Here is a 14,746-nt window from a genome sequence, read left to right on the forward strand (position 1 = left end):
GGCCTTGGGGTCGCTGGGCGTGGCTGCAGCGGGTGGGGGGCACTGGGTGACCCCCACCCTGTTCTGGGGGGGTGACAAGGCTGTCATTGTCCCTGGATGCCACCAGCCCCTGGGCAGGGAGCAGGGATGGGGGGCACTGACCACCTGGGCAGGGCTGGGCCTGCACTTGCCCCTGTCACATTGCTCTCCCACCCCACCCCATCTTAAACCCCCCCACATCTGACCTTTCCCTCCCAATCCCATATTATCCCCCACTCCTGCCCCACCACACCCCATCCCATCCCATGGATCTCATCCCATCCCATCCCATCCCATTTTACCCCTCCAATTCCATCTCATTCCCCCTCCTGCCCCATTGCATCCTCCCCTTCCCACCCCATCCCATGTTACCCCCCCAAATTCCACTTTAACCCTTTCCTGCCCATGCCATATTGCCCCAGTTCCCACCCCATCCCATTTTACCCCCCCAAATTCCACCTTAACCCTTTCCTGCCCATCCCATATTGCCCCCCTTCCCACCCCATCCCATTTTACCCCCCAAATTCCATCTCAACCCTCCCCTGCCCGTCCCATTTTACCCCCCAATCCCATATTGTCCCCCCACCCCATCTTCCTTTCCTCCCGTCGTGCCCGCGCCCTATTTTGCATAACCACGCCCGTTTCCACATTGGCCACGCCCCTTTCCCCCACCCCCGCCCTCTCCTCGTGCCCCGCCCTCAGCGCCGCCGCGTGGGCGTGTCCTCGGCGCCGCCCAATCAGCGCCGCGTCCGCGCGTGGGCGGGGCCGCGCGTGCGCTCGGGGCGGCGGCGGCGGCGTGGCCGCGGCTCCGGGCGCGCCTCGACGGGGCGGCCATGGACCCGCCGCGGCCCTTCCGCCCGCCCAGGCCCGGGCCCGGGCCCGCCCTGCCCGCGGCGAGGGGGCTCCGCGGGCTCGTGGCCTTCTCCCCTCGCCTGCCCTCGCCCGGCCCCGCCCAGCCCCGAGCCGCGTCGTCGCCGTTCCCCGCGCTGTTCCGCGGGCTGGGCCTGGGTGAGCGGCCTGTGGAGAGGCCCCTCGGTAGGTGCCGGTGGTGAGGGGGGGTGCAGGCGGCCAGGCGAGCCCCGCTCCCCCGCTCACGGTGGCCCTGCTCCCGCAGGCCGGGGCGGCGCTGGCGATAGGAAGGCTGCGGCTCCGCCCGGCCCCGTGCAGCAGCAGGAGAAGGAGAAGGAGGAGGACAAGGGGGCAGCGCTGGCGGCGCTCCCCACGCGTGGGCAGTGAGTCCCCCACACCCCTAAACCCTCAGTGCCCACCCTCCTCTGGGTGCTCCATCCATCCTTCTTGTCCCTCCGTCTGTGTCCCGCCCCCGTTCCTTCTCCCCTCTGTCTCCCCCTGCCCCATATGTCCGCCCTGTTCCCTTATTCCCTCTGTCTTCCCCTGTCCCTCCTATCCCTTTATCCCAAACCTGGGGTGTTTTGAGTCCCCGGGCTGCTGTGGGGCAGGAGTAGGAGGATTTCGGGGGCGGGGGGTCGGGCTCGTCGCTGGGGGTTTGCAGCCAGGCCACCCCCAGTGTGTCCCCAGCGTGTGCCAGGGCTGACCGCAGCCCCCCTTGGGGAACGCAGGATCCTGTGGAAAGGCAGAGGGGGCGCGCTGCCCACCCAGCCTGGAGGAGCCGCCCCGTGCCCGCCCAGCCCGCAGCCCTGCCCGACGCCCGTGCCCACCCCGGAGAGCCCCTCAGCTGCTGCCAGGCCGTAAGTGCTGGCCCCAGCCCCGCGTTTGGGGGTCCGGGTGCTGCTGGGTCGCTGCTGAGCCCCCGTCCCTCGCAGGACGCAGGGGACGAAGGCGGTGGCAAAGGGAGCCACGGTCCCCGTGGGGCTGAACTTTGTCAAGATCCACTGCCAGAACGAAGCTGTCTACCAGTACCACGTGACCTTCAGGTGATCACGGGGGGCCGGGGTCCCCCACAGCCCCTCGAGGGTCCCCCACAGCCCCTCGAGGGTCCCCCACAGCCCCTCGAGGTTGGCAGAGCTCTCTGTGTCCCTCCTGCTGTCCCAGCTGCCAAGAGGTGGAGCGGCCCCGGCACATCAGAGAGCTCTGGGTTTTTGCCTTCACGGGGGGGGGTTTGGGGGTCTGGGGGAGGCAGAGAAGGGAGGAAAGCCCCTGTGTGCCCCCAGCCCCGAGGTGGAGTGCAAGGCTGCCCGCTTTGCCATGCTGAAGGAGCAGCGCGCCGTGACCGGGGACGTGATGGCCTTCGACGGCTCCATCCTCTTCCTGCCCATCCAGATCCCCAAGGTAAGGGGTAGGGGGGGTCTCTCCCGGTTTGGGGGTACAGGGGTGCCCCTGTTTTGGGTGGGAGAACCCCTCTGGCCCTGCCAAAGGTCAGCCTGAAGGCTCAGAGGAACAGCGACGGGGAGGAGATCTTCATCAGCATCCAGATGACCAAAATCCTGGAGCCCAGCTCGGATCTCTGCATCCCTTTTTACAACGTGGTGTTCCGCAGGTGAGGGACCAAGGAGACCCTCCTGGAGCTCCAGGGAGGAGACCCCTTTCCTCCTCCTTCCTGTCAGTCCTCATCCAGTCCTACTTTTCCTGCTTTTCCTTCCTTAGAGTGATGAAAATCTTAAATATGAGCCTGGTTGGGAGAAATTTCTTTGAGCCTGCCCAGGCCACCACCCTACAGAAATACAGGTGGGTGCTGGCACCTTCCTTCCCACAGGATCATCCCTGTTTCCCTGGAAACTGGGGAGTGTTCCCAGGTCAGCCTGACTTTGGAGTGGCTGTTTGGAGAAGTTGGGAGCTGGGAAATGAATCCCGTGAGTTCTGGGAGTTCCTTGGCTGCTCCGGGTTAACCCAGGCCTCTTTCCCTCTGGACGCAGCCTCCATATCTGGCCGGGATACGCCGTCAGCATCGGGAGGAAGGACGGGGGGCTCTTCCTCATGGTGGACGCCATCCACAAGATCATCCGCAGCGAGTCCGTGCTGAGCGTGATGTGAGAAAAGCAGCAAAAGCCCCCAAAGCCCAGGGGGACGAGGGTGCTGCCGAAGGTGGGGTGGCACAGAGGGGGGAGCATGCCGTGCCTCTCCTCTTTTTCCCAGGCAAACCATCCACTCCCAGAGCCAGAGGACGTTCCAGGACGAGTGCACCAAGCAGCTGGTGGGGAGCGTGGTCATGACGCGCTACAACAACCGCACCTACCGCGTGGATGACATCGACTGGGACAAGACCCCCAAGGACACTTTCACCCTGGCCAGCGGGCAGGAGGTCACCTTCGTGGACTACTACAGGTGAGGAGGAGGTGCTGGAGCATCCCGTGGGAACGGGCAGGGCGCTGATCCGAGTTGTGGGCGTGGGAGCAGGGAGGTTTCGCTGCCCACGGCGGGGGTTTGGGGCTGGCTGTTCTGCGAGATCCGTTCCAAACCGAGATCCCAGGGTTGTGTGACCATGCTGCTTTTCCAGCAAGACCCACGGGATCACCATCAGAGAACTGGACCAGCCCCTGCTCATCCACAAGCCCAAGGAGAAACAGATGCCAGCGGGGAGGGTGAGCCGGGCACGGAGATCCACGGGCTGCTCTGGCCTCCTGCAGCCTCTGGGGAGAGCAGGTATTCCCAGCCCCTGGAATGCTGACGGTGCCTGTCCCTCCCTGCAGCGCCAGCTGAAGATGGTGCTGCTCGTGCCAGAGCTCACCTTCCTCACCGGGCTCTCCGACCTCCGCAAGAACAGCCGGGTGCTGAAGGTCAGAGCCCACCTCGTGCCCCGCTCCCGGCTTTCCCGAGGGTTTGGGAGGGACCCCCAAGCCCTCCCTCACCGCTGGGTGTTGCCGGTGCAGGAGGTGATGTGGGAGATGATCCAGAGTCCCCAGCAGCACTACCAGCGCCTCACCGGCCTCCTGCGCCGCATCCGGGACACCCCGGACGCTTCCCGGGAGCTGGAGCGCTGGGGGCTGGTCCTGGACACGGATATCTACAGGGTAAGGGCTGCGGGGCTCCCGGCCTTCCCCCCGGCCCCCGAGGCAGTGGAGGCAGCTCCGGAGATTCCCGCTCTGCCCAGACCCAGGGTCACATCCTGCCCGTGGAGCGGATCAACCTCCGGCACCGCTCCTTCCTCCCCGCCGAGGAGCTGGGCTGGCACCGCGAGGTGACGAAGGAGGTGCCCATCGCCGTGGTGAGCAGCAGCCTGGCCTGCTTGGGAGAGCTGGGATGGGTTTTCCTGAGCGCTGGCATTCCGGCTGAGCCGCTTCCAGCACGAACCCTTCCCTTGTTTATGTTGGATTTGCGCTCCAGCCTGTTTTTCCGAAGGAGTTGGAGGTATGTGGCTGTGGTGTCTGCTTTCCCACCTCATCCCAGGGTGGAGGGAGCCTTTCACATGCAGGAATTGGATGGAATTCAATCCAAATTTCTCGTGGGCCACTTTCCCAAATTCTCCTTTGTGCTGCAGGTTCCTCTTGGGCCAAATTCCCTCTCCCAAACTCCCCTCTGCTCCAGATTTCTCTTGGGCCACTTTCCCAAATTCTCCTTTGTGCTCCAGATTTCTTTTGGGCCACTTTCCCTCTCCCAAATTCTCCTTTGTGCTGCAGGTTCCTCTTGGGCCACTTTCCCTCTCCCAAATTCCCTGCTGTGCTCCAGATTTCTCTTGGGCCACTTTCCCTCTCCCACATTTCCCTCTCCCAAACTCCCTGCTGTGCTCTAGGTTCCTCTTGGGCCAAATTCCCTCTCCCAAATTCCCTGCTGTGCTCCAGGTTCCTCTTAGGCCAAATTCCCTCTCCCAAATTTCCCTCTCCCAAACTCCCTGCTGTGCTCCAGGTTCCTCTAGGCCATTTTCCTCTCCTAAGTTTCTCTCTCCCAAACTCCCTGCTGTGCTCCAGGTTCCTCTAGGCCCAGTTTTCCTCTCCCAGATTTCCCTCTGTGCTCCGTAGGTTTCTCCTCTCCCAAACAGGAATGTGCTGCATGGATTGGGAGCTGCAGAAACACCCCCAAACCACGGCCTGTCCTGGCTTTTCTCCCAGATCTCCATCAATTCCTGGCTCCTGATCTATCCCAAGCGGCTGCAGCACGTGGCCAAGGACCTGCTGGCAGCCGTGAGGAGCAGCTGTGGGGCCATGGGAATGCAGGTGGGACAGCCCACGGTGCAGGAGCTGCGGGACGACCGCATCGAGACCTTCGTCAGGGCCATCCAGAGCTCTTTGGGAAGCCAGGTGAGGAGCAGGGACATCCCTGGGGATCACTGGGAAGGTGGGATGGGATCCCATGTCAGGTTCTTCCTCTTTGGGAAGCCAGGTGAGGAGCAGGGACATCCCTGGGAAGGTGGGATGAGAGCCCATGTCAGGTTCTTCCTCTTTGGGAAGGTGGGTGAGGAGCAGGAACATCTCTGGGGATCACTGGGAAGGTGGGATGGGATCCCATGTCAGGTTCTTCCTCTTTGGGAAGGTGGGTGAGGAGCAGGAACATCCCTGGGGATCTTTGGGAAGGTGGGTGAGGAGCAGGGACATCCCTGGGGATCTTTGGGAAGGTGGGATGAGAGCCCACGTCAGGTTCTTCTTTCTCTTTGGGAAGCCAGGTGAGGAGCAGGGACATCCCTGGGGATCTTTGGGAAGCACCCAGGGGGTCTCAACCTGCAGAAGAAGAGGCTCAAGAGGATCTTAATTTTCCCTAAAAATCCATGACAGGAGTGTGAAGCCAGGTGGGGGTTGGGAACAAAGGACAGGACAAGAGGGAACGGCCTCAAGCTGTGCCAGGGGAGGCTCAGGTTAGACACCAGGAGGAATTTTTTCATGGAAAGGGTGGTCAAACACAGGAATGGGCTGCCCAGGGAGGCGGTGGACTCCCCATCCCTGGAGGTGTGGATGTGGCACTCGGGCTCGTGGATTATTGGTAACCTTAGGTTTGGCTCAGTGATCCAGGAGGGCTTTCCCAAGCTGAGCAATTCCATTATTCCCCTCAGGAAAAGGTGCAGCTGCTCCTGTGCATCATCCCTGGTGGCCGGGACGACGTCTACGGGGCCATCAAGAAGCTTTGCTGTGTGCAGACCCCGGTGCCCTCCCAGGTGGGCTGGGACCCCCCATTCCCAGGAATCCGTGGCTGTCTCCAGCCTCACTTTCCCCTGTCTTTTCCCTCTCCACAGGTCATCAACGCCCAGTCCCTCACGGGCCATCCTGGCAAGATCAGGAGCGTGGTGCAGAAAGTTCTGCTGCAGATGAACTGCAAGCTGGGCGGGCAGCTCTGGGGGGTTGATATCCCACTGGTAAGGCAGGAAAACCCCGGGAAGAGGCCTGGGATGAGCCTGGAAGCTCTGGAGGGGTTGGATTCTTGTGGAGGAGTTGGATTAGTGCGGGCACAGGATGGATGAACCAGCTGGAGAGTCGGGGTTGGCTTCTCTTGGGTGCACATGAGTCCCTTGGAGCTGGAGGGATCCAAGCCTGGAGGTGTCTGACTTATCCCTAAATCCCACCCTGGCTGCTTTTGCCCCTTCCAGAAACAGCTGAGGGTTGTTGGCATGGCTAATATCCCTAAATCCCACCTGCCTTTCCACCCTGCAGAAACATCTCACAGTTGTTGGCATGGCCATTATCCCTAAATCCCACCTGCCTTTCCCTGCTCCGTTATCCCTAAATCCCACCTCTGTTCCCCTCTCCAGAAGCAGCTGATGGTCCTGGGCATGGCCATTATCCCTAAATCCCACCTTTTTCCCTGTCTCCAGAAGCAGCTGATGGTCGTGGGCATGAACATTATCCCTAAATCCCACCTTTTTTCCTGTCTCCAGAAGCAGCTGATGGTCCTGGGCATGAACATTATCCCTAAATCCCACCTGCCTTTCCCTGCTCTGTTATCCCTAAATCCCACCTCTGTTCCCCTCTCCAGAAGCAGCTGATGGTTGTGGGGCATGGCCATTATCCCTAAATCCCATCTTTTTTCCTGTCTCCTGAAACAGCTGGTGGTTGTGGGCATGGCCATTATCCCTAAATCCCACCTGCCTTTCCCTGCTCCGTTATCCCTAAATCCCACCTCTGTTCCCCTCTCCAGAAGCAGCTGGTGGTTGCTGGCATGGCCATTATCCCTAAATCCCACCTCTGTTCCCCTCTCCAGAAGCAGCTGGTGGTTGCTGGCATGGCTATTATCCCTAAATCCCATCTTTTTTCCTGTCTCCTGAAACCGCTGGTGGTTGCTGACATGGCCATTATCCCTAAATCCCATCTTTTTTCCTGTCTCCAGAAGCAGCTGATGCTTGTGGGGCATGGACATTATCCCTAAATCCCACCTGCCTTTCCCTGCTCCGTTATCCCTAAATCCCACCTCTGTTCCCCTCTCCAGAAGCAGCTGATGGTCATGGGCATGGCCATTATCCCTAAATCCCATCTCTTTTCCTGTCTCCAGAAGCAGCTGATGGTCGTGGGCATGGCCATTATCCCTAAATCCCACTTCTCCTTCCCTCTCCAGAAGCAGCTGATGGTCCTGGGCATGAACATTATCCCTAAATCCCACCTGCCTTTCCCTGCTCTGTTATCCCTAAATCCCACCTCTGTTCCCCTCTCCAGAAGCAGCTGATGGTCCTGGGCATGGCCATTATCCCTAAATCCCACCTTTTTTCCTGTCTCCAGAAGCAGCTGATGGTCGTGGGCATGAACATTATCCCTAAATCCCACCTTTTTTTCCTGTCTCCAGAAGCAGCTGATGCTTGTGGGGCATGGCCATTATCCCTAAATCCCACCTGCCTTTCCCTGCTCCGTTATCCCTAAATCCCACCTCTGTTCCCCTCTCCAGAAGCAGCTGATGGTCCTGGGCATGGCCATTATCCCTAAATCCCACCTTTTTCCTGTCTCCAGAAGCAGCTGATGGTTGCTGACATGGCCATTATCCCTAAATCCCATCTCTTTTCCTGTCTCCAGAAAGAGCTGATGGTTGCTGGCATGGCCATTATCCCTAAATCCCATCTTTTTCCCTGTCTCCAGAAGCAGCTGATGGTTGCTGGCATGGCCATTATCCCTAAATCCCACCTTTTTCCCTGTCTCCAGAAGCAGCTGATGGTCGTGGGCATGGCCATTATCCCTAAATCCCACCTTTTTCCCTGTCTCCAGAAGCAGCTGATGGTCGTGGGCATGGCCATTATCCCTAAATCCCACCTTTTTCCCTGTCTCCAGAAGCAGCTGATGGTCGTGGGCATGGACATCCACCACAGCAGGAGCCAGGGCATGCGCTCTGTCATCGGCTTCGTGGCCAGCATGAACCAGTACGTGGCTTCCTGGGGAAGGGGGGGTGGAGGGGGAAGTTTTCCTGCTCTGCCCTGACAATTTGCAAGATGTCCCACCCCAAAACCCCTTTCCTTGGCCGGGAAGGGGGTGAGGATGCCGCTGTCCCCGAGCTGCTGCGCTCAGTGTCGGGAAGGGGCTGGGAATGCTGAGCCAGGGCCGCTTTGGGCTTGCACAAGACCTCGGTGGACTTTGCCTGGTGCTGGGGGGGTTCCTCCAGGCTCCTCATTCCCGTTCCATCCCCAGCATCCTCACCAGGTGGTACTCCAGGGTGGTTTTCCAGATGCCCCACCAGGAAATCGCCGACAGCCTCCGGCTCTGCCTCTCCCAAGCCCTCAAGCGTTTCTACGAGGTGAGGCCGACCAAAACCACCCTCCTGTGGTTCCACATTCCCCCAAAACAAAGGGAAAACCTCCCAAACTTCCAGCCTGGATACGTGCAGGGGAGCAAACCTCCCTGGCAGCCTTTGGACTGGATGTGGAGCTGGGGCAGCTCATCCTTATCTTGGGGACGTGTTTGCTCAGGGGGAAGTGCCACGTCACAGCTCCCAGAGGCCTGGCCCTTGTCCCCAGCGTGAGACAGGGCAGGGGCCAGGGAAAATCCCAGCTCTTGGGATTTTCCCAGAGAAGCCTCATCCCTGGAAGTGTCCAAGGCCAGCCTGGGATGGTGGAAGGTCCCCTCTCCATGGTAGGGGTGGGATGAGATGGGCTTTGTGGTCCCTTCCAACCCAAACCATTCCAGGATTCTTTGATTTTATTTCCTCATCCCTCTGTGGATGCTGCAGGAACAGCCCTGGACATTGGGAATTTGCTGGGCAGGAGGGCCTGGAGGGACAGGGAATGGCTTCCACTGCCAGAGGGCAGGGATGGCTGGGATCTGGGGAAGCAATTCCCAGAGCAGCTGTGGCTGCCTCATCCCTGGAAGAAAGTCCAAGACCAGCTTGGAGCACCCTGGGATAGTGAGAGCTCTCCCTGGCCATGGCAGGGGGTGGAATGAGATGATTTTAAGGCTCCTTCCCACCCAAATCAGTTTGGAATTCTGTGATTAATTCCAGCACCTCCCTCCCCAAACCCACCCCGAGCTGCATTTCTGCAGGGGACTCACTGTGGGTTCAATTCCCAGCTCCATCCCAACACCCAGACTTCTCCTGACTGGGGAATATTTTCCCACCTCCCTCAGCTAATCCCTTGCATGGCAGGGGAGGTAAAAAGGAGCTGATTTTCCCCATTTTTCCCTCCCCTAGCTGAACCACTCCCTGCCCATGAAGATCGTGGTGTACCGGGATGGGGTGTCCGACCCCCAGCTGGACACGGTGCTCAAGTACGAGGTGCCCCAGCTCCAGAAGAGCTTCCACACCTTCCAAAATTACCAGCCCAGCCTCGTGGTCATCGTGGTGCAGAAGCAGATGAGCACCAACTTCTACTGCCTGACAGGAGAGGAGTTTGTGTCCCCTCCCCTGGGCACCGTCATCGACCACGGCGTCACCAGCTCGGGCTGGTGAGAGGCAGAGCTGGGGCTGGGGGAGCTGGGATGGGGTAAAAAACACCCTGGGGAGAGAGAAAAAACACCCCCAGGGGGAAAAAAATAACCTGGGTGTAAAAAAAACCAGAGGGGAAAGTGCCCCAGGGTGGGAAAAATGCACCCTTGGCGTGAAAAGTGGCTGTAAAAGCACCCCGAGGTGCAAAAAAAAAAAAGGTTGTAAAAATAGCCCAGGGTGCAAAAAGAACCTCAGGTGGAAAAAAATTCCCAGGGTGACAAAGAAATTGTAAAAGTAGCCCAAGGTGTTGGAAAGAATCCAGCCCAAGGTGTAAAAAACGGTGTGTAAAAGCCCCCCCATTTTGTAAGAAAATGGTTGTAAAAATGCCATAAGGTATTTTATTGTTTATTGGTTTTACAAAATAAGGCACTCTGGGGTGTAAAAACACCTCGAGTGCAAAAAAAATGGCTATAAACCCACCGCAGGGTGCAAAAAAAAAAAAAAAAACAACCCAGAGTGAAAGAAAAATGGTGGCAAAAACACCCCAGGGTACAAAAAAATCCCTGTGGAGTGCAAAAAATTAAACCCTTGTGGTTCAAAACCACCATTCTGGGGTGAAAAAACCAGCCCAGTCTGGGGCTCACAGCACCCTGAGGTGCAAAAAAAGTTAATTTTGGGGTGGAATAAAATGGAAATGGGGGTTTGTTGTGTCCTTGCAGGCAGGATTTCTTCCTGCTGGCCCATCACACCCGGCAGGGCTGCAGCGTTCCCACGCGCTACATCTGCATGTGGAACACGGCCAACCTCAGCTCCGAGCACCTCCAGAGGTAAGGGGGGTCCTGGGACCCCCAAAATCCTGCCTGGGGAAGGGGAGAGAGCCTCAAAATATCCAGGGGGAATGCAGGAGAATCAGAGTTCCTGAGATCCTGCAGTGCCCCAAAATATTCCAGAGGGAAGGGGAGAGACCCTCAAAACATCCAGGGGAAAGGAGAGGAGACTCAGAGCCCCCCAACATTCTACAGCCCCCCAAAATCCTGCCTGGGGAAGGGGAGAGACCCTCAAATTCATTCAGGGAAAGGGCAGGAGTCCCAGAGCCCCCCAGTGTCCCACAGCCCCCCAAAATACTCCCTGAAGGAGAGACCCTCAAAATCATCCAGGGGAAATGTAGGAGACTCAGAGTTCCCGAGATCCTGCAGCCCCCCAAAATATTCCAGAGGGAAGGGGAGAGACCCTCAGAATCATCCAGGGGAAGTGCAGGAGACTCAGAGTTCCTGAGATCTTGCAGCACCCCAAAATCCTACAGAGGGAAGGGGAGAGATCCTCAAAACATCCAGGGGAAAGGGCAGGAGGCCCAGAGTTCCCGAGATCCTGCAGCACCCCAAAATCCTACAGACGGAAAGGGAGAGACCCTCAAAACATCCAGGGGAAATGCAGGAATCCTGGAGTTCCTGAGATCCTGCAGCACCCCAAAATATTGCAGAGGGAAGGGGAGAGAGCCTCAAAACCATTCAGGGAAAAGGGCAGGAGTCACAGAGCCCCCCAGTATTCCACAGCCCCCCAAAATACTCCCTGAAGGAGAGACCCTCAAAATCATCCAGGGGAAATGTAGGAGGCCCAAAGTTCCTGAGATCCTGCAGCCCCCCAGAATATTCCAGAGGGAAGGGCAGGGATTTCTGCAGCTGCCCAAGATTCCAGAGCCCCCCAATTCCCTGTAGGGCTCCTACAGCCCCCCAAAATCCTGCCTGGGGAAGGGGAGAGAGCCTCAAAATCATCCAGGGGAAATGCAGGAATCCTGGAGTTCCTGAGACCCTGCAGCACCCCAAAATATTCCAGAGGGAATGAGAGAGACCCTCAAAATCATTCAGGGAAAGGACAGGAGTCCCAGAGCCCCCCAATATCCCACAGTCCCCCAAAATCCTCCCTGAGGAAGGGGGAGAGACCCTCAAAACATCCAGGGGAAAGGGCAGCAGGCCCAGAGTTCCTGATATCCCGCAGCCCCCCAAAATATTCCAGAGGGAATGGGAGAGACCCTCAAAACATCCAGGGGAAATGCAGGAGGCCCAGAGCCCCCCCAATATCCCACAGCCCCCCAAAATCCTGCAGAGGGAAGGGCAGGAATCCCAGAGCCCCCCCAGTGTCTCACAGGAGGAAGAGCAGCCTCGTGTCAGGGTGGGGGATCCAAATGAAACCCCCCCAAATTTGGGGTTTTTGGGTAAATCACTCCCTGGAGCAGTTTGGGGTCCCTGTGCGGGCACTGGGCTGAGCCTGCTGCTCATACTGGGTGAACTGGGAGGGGGTGGATGAGGCACATCCCACACCTGGCTCACCCCATTCCCAACCTTTGGAAGAAACAGCTGGGAGCAGGTTCTGGGAGGGACCTGAACCTGGATCCATCCCCATTCCCAGGAATCCCAAATCCCATTTCTGGGACAGCTGGGAGCAGGTTCTGGGAGGGATCCATCCCCTTTCATGGAAATCCATTTCTCCAAGGAGAAGGACAGCTGGGAGCAGATTTCAGGAGGGACCTGAACCTGGATCCATCCCCTTTCCTGGGAATCCCAAATCCCAATTCCCTCCCTGTCCCAAGGAAAAGGGACACCTGGGAGCAGGTTCCAGGAGGGATCTGCACCTGAATCCAACTCCTTTTCCAGGAATCCCAAATCCCATTTCTCCCTGTTCCAGAAGGGATCTGGACCCGAATCCATCCCCTTTTCCAGGAATCCCAAATCCCATTTCTCCCTGTTCCAGGAGGGATCTGGACCCAAATCCATCCCCTTTCCTGGGAATCCCAAATCCCATTTCTCCAAGGACAGGGACAGCTGTGAGCAGGTTCCAGGAGATATCTGAATGCAAATCCATCCCCTTTCTGGGAAATCCCAAATCCCATTTCTCCCTGTTCCAGGAGGGATCTGGACCCGAATCCATCCCCTTTCCTGGGAATCCCAAATCCTGTTTCTCCAAAGACAGAGACAGCTGGGAGCAGGTTCCAGGAGGGATCTGAACCTGGATCCATCCCCTTTTCCAAGAATCCCAAATCCCAATTCCCTTCCTGTCCCAAGGACAAGGAACAGCTGGGAGCAGGTTCCAGGAGGGATCTGCACCCGAATCCATCCCCTTTTCCAAGAATCCCAAATCCCATTTCTCCAAGGACAGGGACTGCTGTGAGCAGGTTATGGGAGAGATCTGAACCTTGCTCCATCCCCTTTTCCAAGAATCCCAAATCCCAATTCCCTCCCTGTCCCCAGGCTGACCTTCAAGCTGTGTCACCTGTACTGGAACTGGCCGGGCACCGTCCGTGTCCCTGCCCCCTGCAAGTACGCCCACAAGTTGGCATTCCTGGCGGGCCAGGTCCTGCACCACGAGCCCAGCGCCCACCTCTGCGAGCAGCTCTTCTTCCTTTAACCTGCCAGGACCCAGAAATCCGGGACTGCACTGGGAAAACTGGGATTGAACTGGGATTGCACCCCGAGTTCTGCTCCCCACCCGCTGCTCTTTGCCCCCCCCCTGCCAAGGGGGATCTTCCTCAGTTCCCTGTTCTGGTGTTAATTTAATTTATTCTTTCTTCGTTGCTTTCGAGGCTGCTGGGGATTGCGGCAGCATCCCGGGGCTGTGGGGTTTTAATTTGGGAATTAATCCCCGTGGGGATGAACCCAAAAGGAATATCCTGCTGGTTTCCAGCCCTCCCAGTAAAGGGGGTTGAGTTAACGAGCCCCAAAAGTGCTGCTGCTCCCACAGCTCATCCCTGTGCCGGTGCTGGATGGAAATCCCAAAGATTTCTGGAGTTTTTTTTCCCCCCTCCCCAGTTTCTTGCATTTCCATGCAGGTTCAAAGTTTTGTTGTTTTTTGTTTTTTGTTTTTTGTTTTTTTCCTGGGCTTTTTTTCAGCTCCAGTTTGGCCAGTTCTCCTGTCCTTGAGGAGTCACTGGTTTTCCAAGGAGAATTCTTTGTGGATTCAGGTCATTACCCCAGGGAAAGGTTGGAGTTTTCACCTATTTTAGGTGCTTTTTTTGCCTTACTCGACACAAGTTGGAATTCCCTCATTTTTCTCTTCGCTGTAATTGGTTCATTCCAATAAAATCGTTGCTGGCAGCTGCTCCCTCGTGGATTTTTGGGGTGGGGTGGGGGGTGCTGGTGGCCACATCCTGCCCCTCATTCCTGGGGGATCCCAGGATGGAGCAGGGACCCTGGGGGGGGGTCACAGTGCCACCAGGGTTGTCACCTTGTGCCCCAGGTTAATCATTTATCCCTGTTTATTTGCCAATCCCGGCGGACTTTGGCAGCCGTGGCCCAGCCTGGGGTGGGATTTAGGAACAAATCTTGGCCCTGGGGGTGCTGGGCTGGGGTTTTTGGGGGTCCCCCAGCTCTGCCTGACCCCATCCAGGAGCATTTTCTATCCCAGCTCTGCTTTTTCCTTGCCCTTGGCACGGGGTGAGGAGCCAGGATGGCTCTGGCTGCCAGGATTTGTCCCCCCCTGGACCCCTCTGGGTTTTTTTTGGGGGGGTCTTTGGGGTCCCCCAACCCCACCCGAGGAGATTTTTGGTGCTGTGACCCCTCGGGAAGGGCTTGAGGGGTGTTTGGAGGGTCCTTGGGGTGCGCTGTGTTTGGGGAGGTGCCCCCAGGGGGGTGTTGGGGGATCTGGGAGGGGTCCTGGGGGGTCTTGGTGCCCTCAGTGGGTTCCATGGGGTCCCAGTACCCCCAGGTGGGTTTTTGGGGGGTCCCCATGCCCCAGGGTGGGTGTTTTGGGGTGATTTCAGCGGATGTTCTGGGGGCCCCAGGTGGGATTTTAAGTGAGGGGTCACAATTGGGATTTTTGGGGGTCCGAATGAGATTTTTTAGGGGGTGTCAGGTGGGATTTTTGGGGATTTCAGTGCTCTGGGGTGAGCGGGGCTCTGTGGGGGTCCCAATACCCCGAGGAGGGGTGTTGGGACATTTTGGGGATCCCGGTTGGGATTTTGGGGGGGTCCTGGATGGCATTTTGGGTGTCCCGGGTGGGATTTTTTTAGCGGGTCCTGGGTGGGATTTTTGGGGTGCCAGACAGGGTTTTGGGGGGTTTT

General features: G+C 58.0%; 1 protein-coding gene and 1 long non-coding RNA gene across 3 annotated transcripts; one reads left to right on the plus strand and one right to left on the minus strand.

Annotated features, from left to right (window-relative positions):
• The first annotated feature begins 851 nt into the window (after nucleotides 1-851).
• PIWIL2 (piwi like RNA-mediated gene silencing 2) lies at nucleotides 852-13,781 on the plus strand. The gene is made up of 21 exons (XM_054000676.1): nucleotides 852-1,053; nucleotides 1,133-1,250; nucleotides 1,596-1,724; nucleotides 1,800-1,910; nucleotides 2,148-2,265; nucleotides 2,352-2,473; nucleotides 2,581-2,661; nucleotides 2,850-2,963; nucleotides 3,070-3,258; nucleotides 3,431-3,515; nucleotides 3,624-3,710; nucleotides 3,804-3,944; nucleotides 4,025-4,138; nucleotides 4,980-5,168; nucleotides 5,915-6,016; nucleotides 6,095-6,214; nucleotides 8,109-8,197; nucleotides 8,463-8,568; nucleotides 9,460-9,713; nucleotides 10,413-10,520; nucleotides 12,939-13,781. The coding sequence occupies exons 1-21, from the start codon at nucleotides 852-854 to the stop codon at nucleotides 13,093-13,095; spliced, it is 2,736 nt and encodes a 911-aa protein (XP_053856651.1). The 3' UTR covers nucleotides 13,096-13,781.
• Nucleotides 7,270-8,095, minus strand: LOC128820159 (uncharacterized). Of its 2 annotated transcripts, none has more exons than XR_008440844.1 (3): nucleotides 7,965-8,095; nucleotides 7,488-7,678; nucleotides 7,270-7,452 (listed from the first exon to the last, which is right to left on the minus strand). It is a non-coding gene; the product is annotated as an uncharacterized LOC128820159 (long non-coding RNA). The 2 variants fall into 2 exon arrangements; XR_008440843.1 differs by lacking the exon at nucleotides 7,965-8,095 and adding an exon at nucleotides 7,714-7,782.
• Nucleotides 13,782-14,746: the final 965 nt, after the last annotated feature.

The sequence above is a fragment of the Vidua macroura genome, chromosome 28 (assembly GCF_024509145.1).
Source record: "Vidua macroura isolate BioBank_ID:100142 chromosome 28, ASM2450914v1, whole genome shotgun sequence".
NCBI classification, from domain to species: Eukaryota; Metazoa; Chordata; class Aves; order Passeriformes; family Viduidae; genus Vidua; species Vidua macroura.

Bases quoted from the DNA above. Each gene is read 5' to 3' on its own strand.
- PIWIL2 (XM_054000676.1), top strand. From the start codon at position 852: ATGGACCCGCCGCGGCCCTTCCGCCCGCCCAGGCCCGGGCCCGGGCCC. The intron at 1,251-1,595 runs GTGAGTCCCCCA...TGGGGAACGCAG, and splicing joins GCGCTCCCCACGCGTGGGCA to GATCCTGTGGAAAGGCAGAG. The intron at 4,139-4,979 runs GTGAGCAGCAGC...CTTTTCTCCCAG, and splicing joins AGGAGGTGCCCATCGCCGTG to ATCTCCATCAATTCCTGGCT.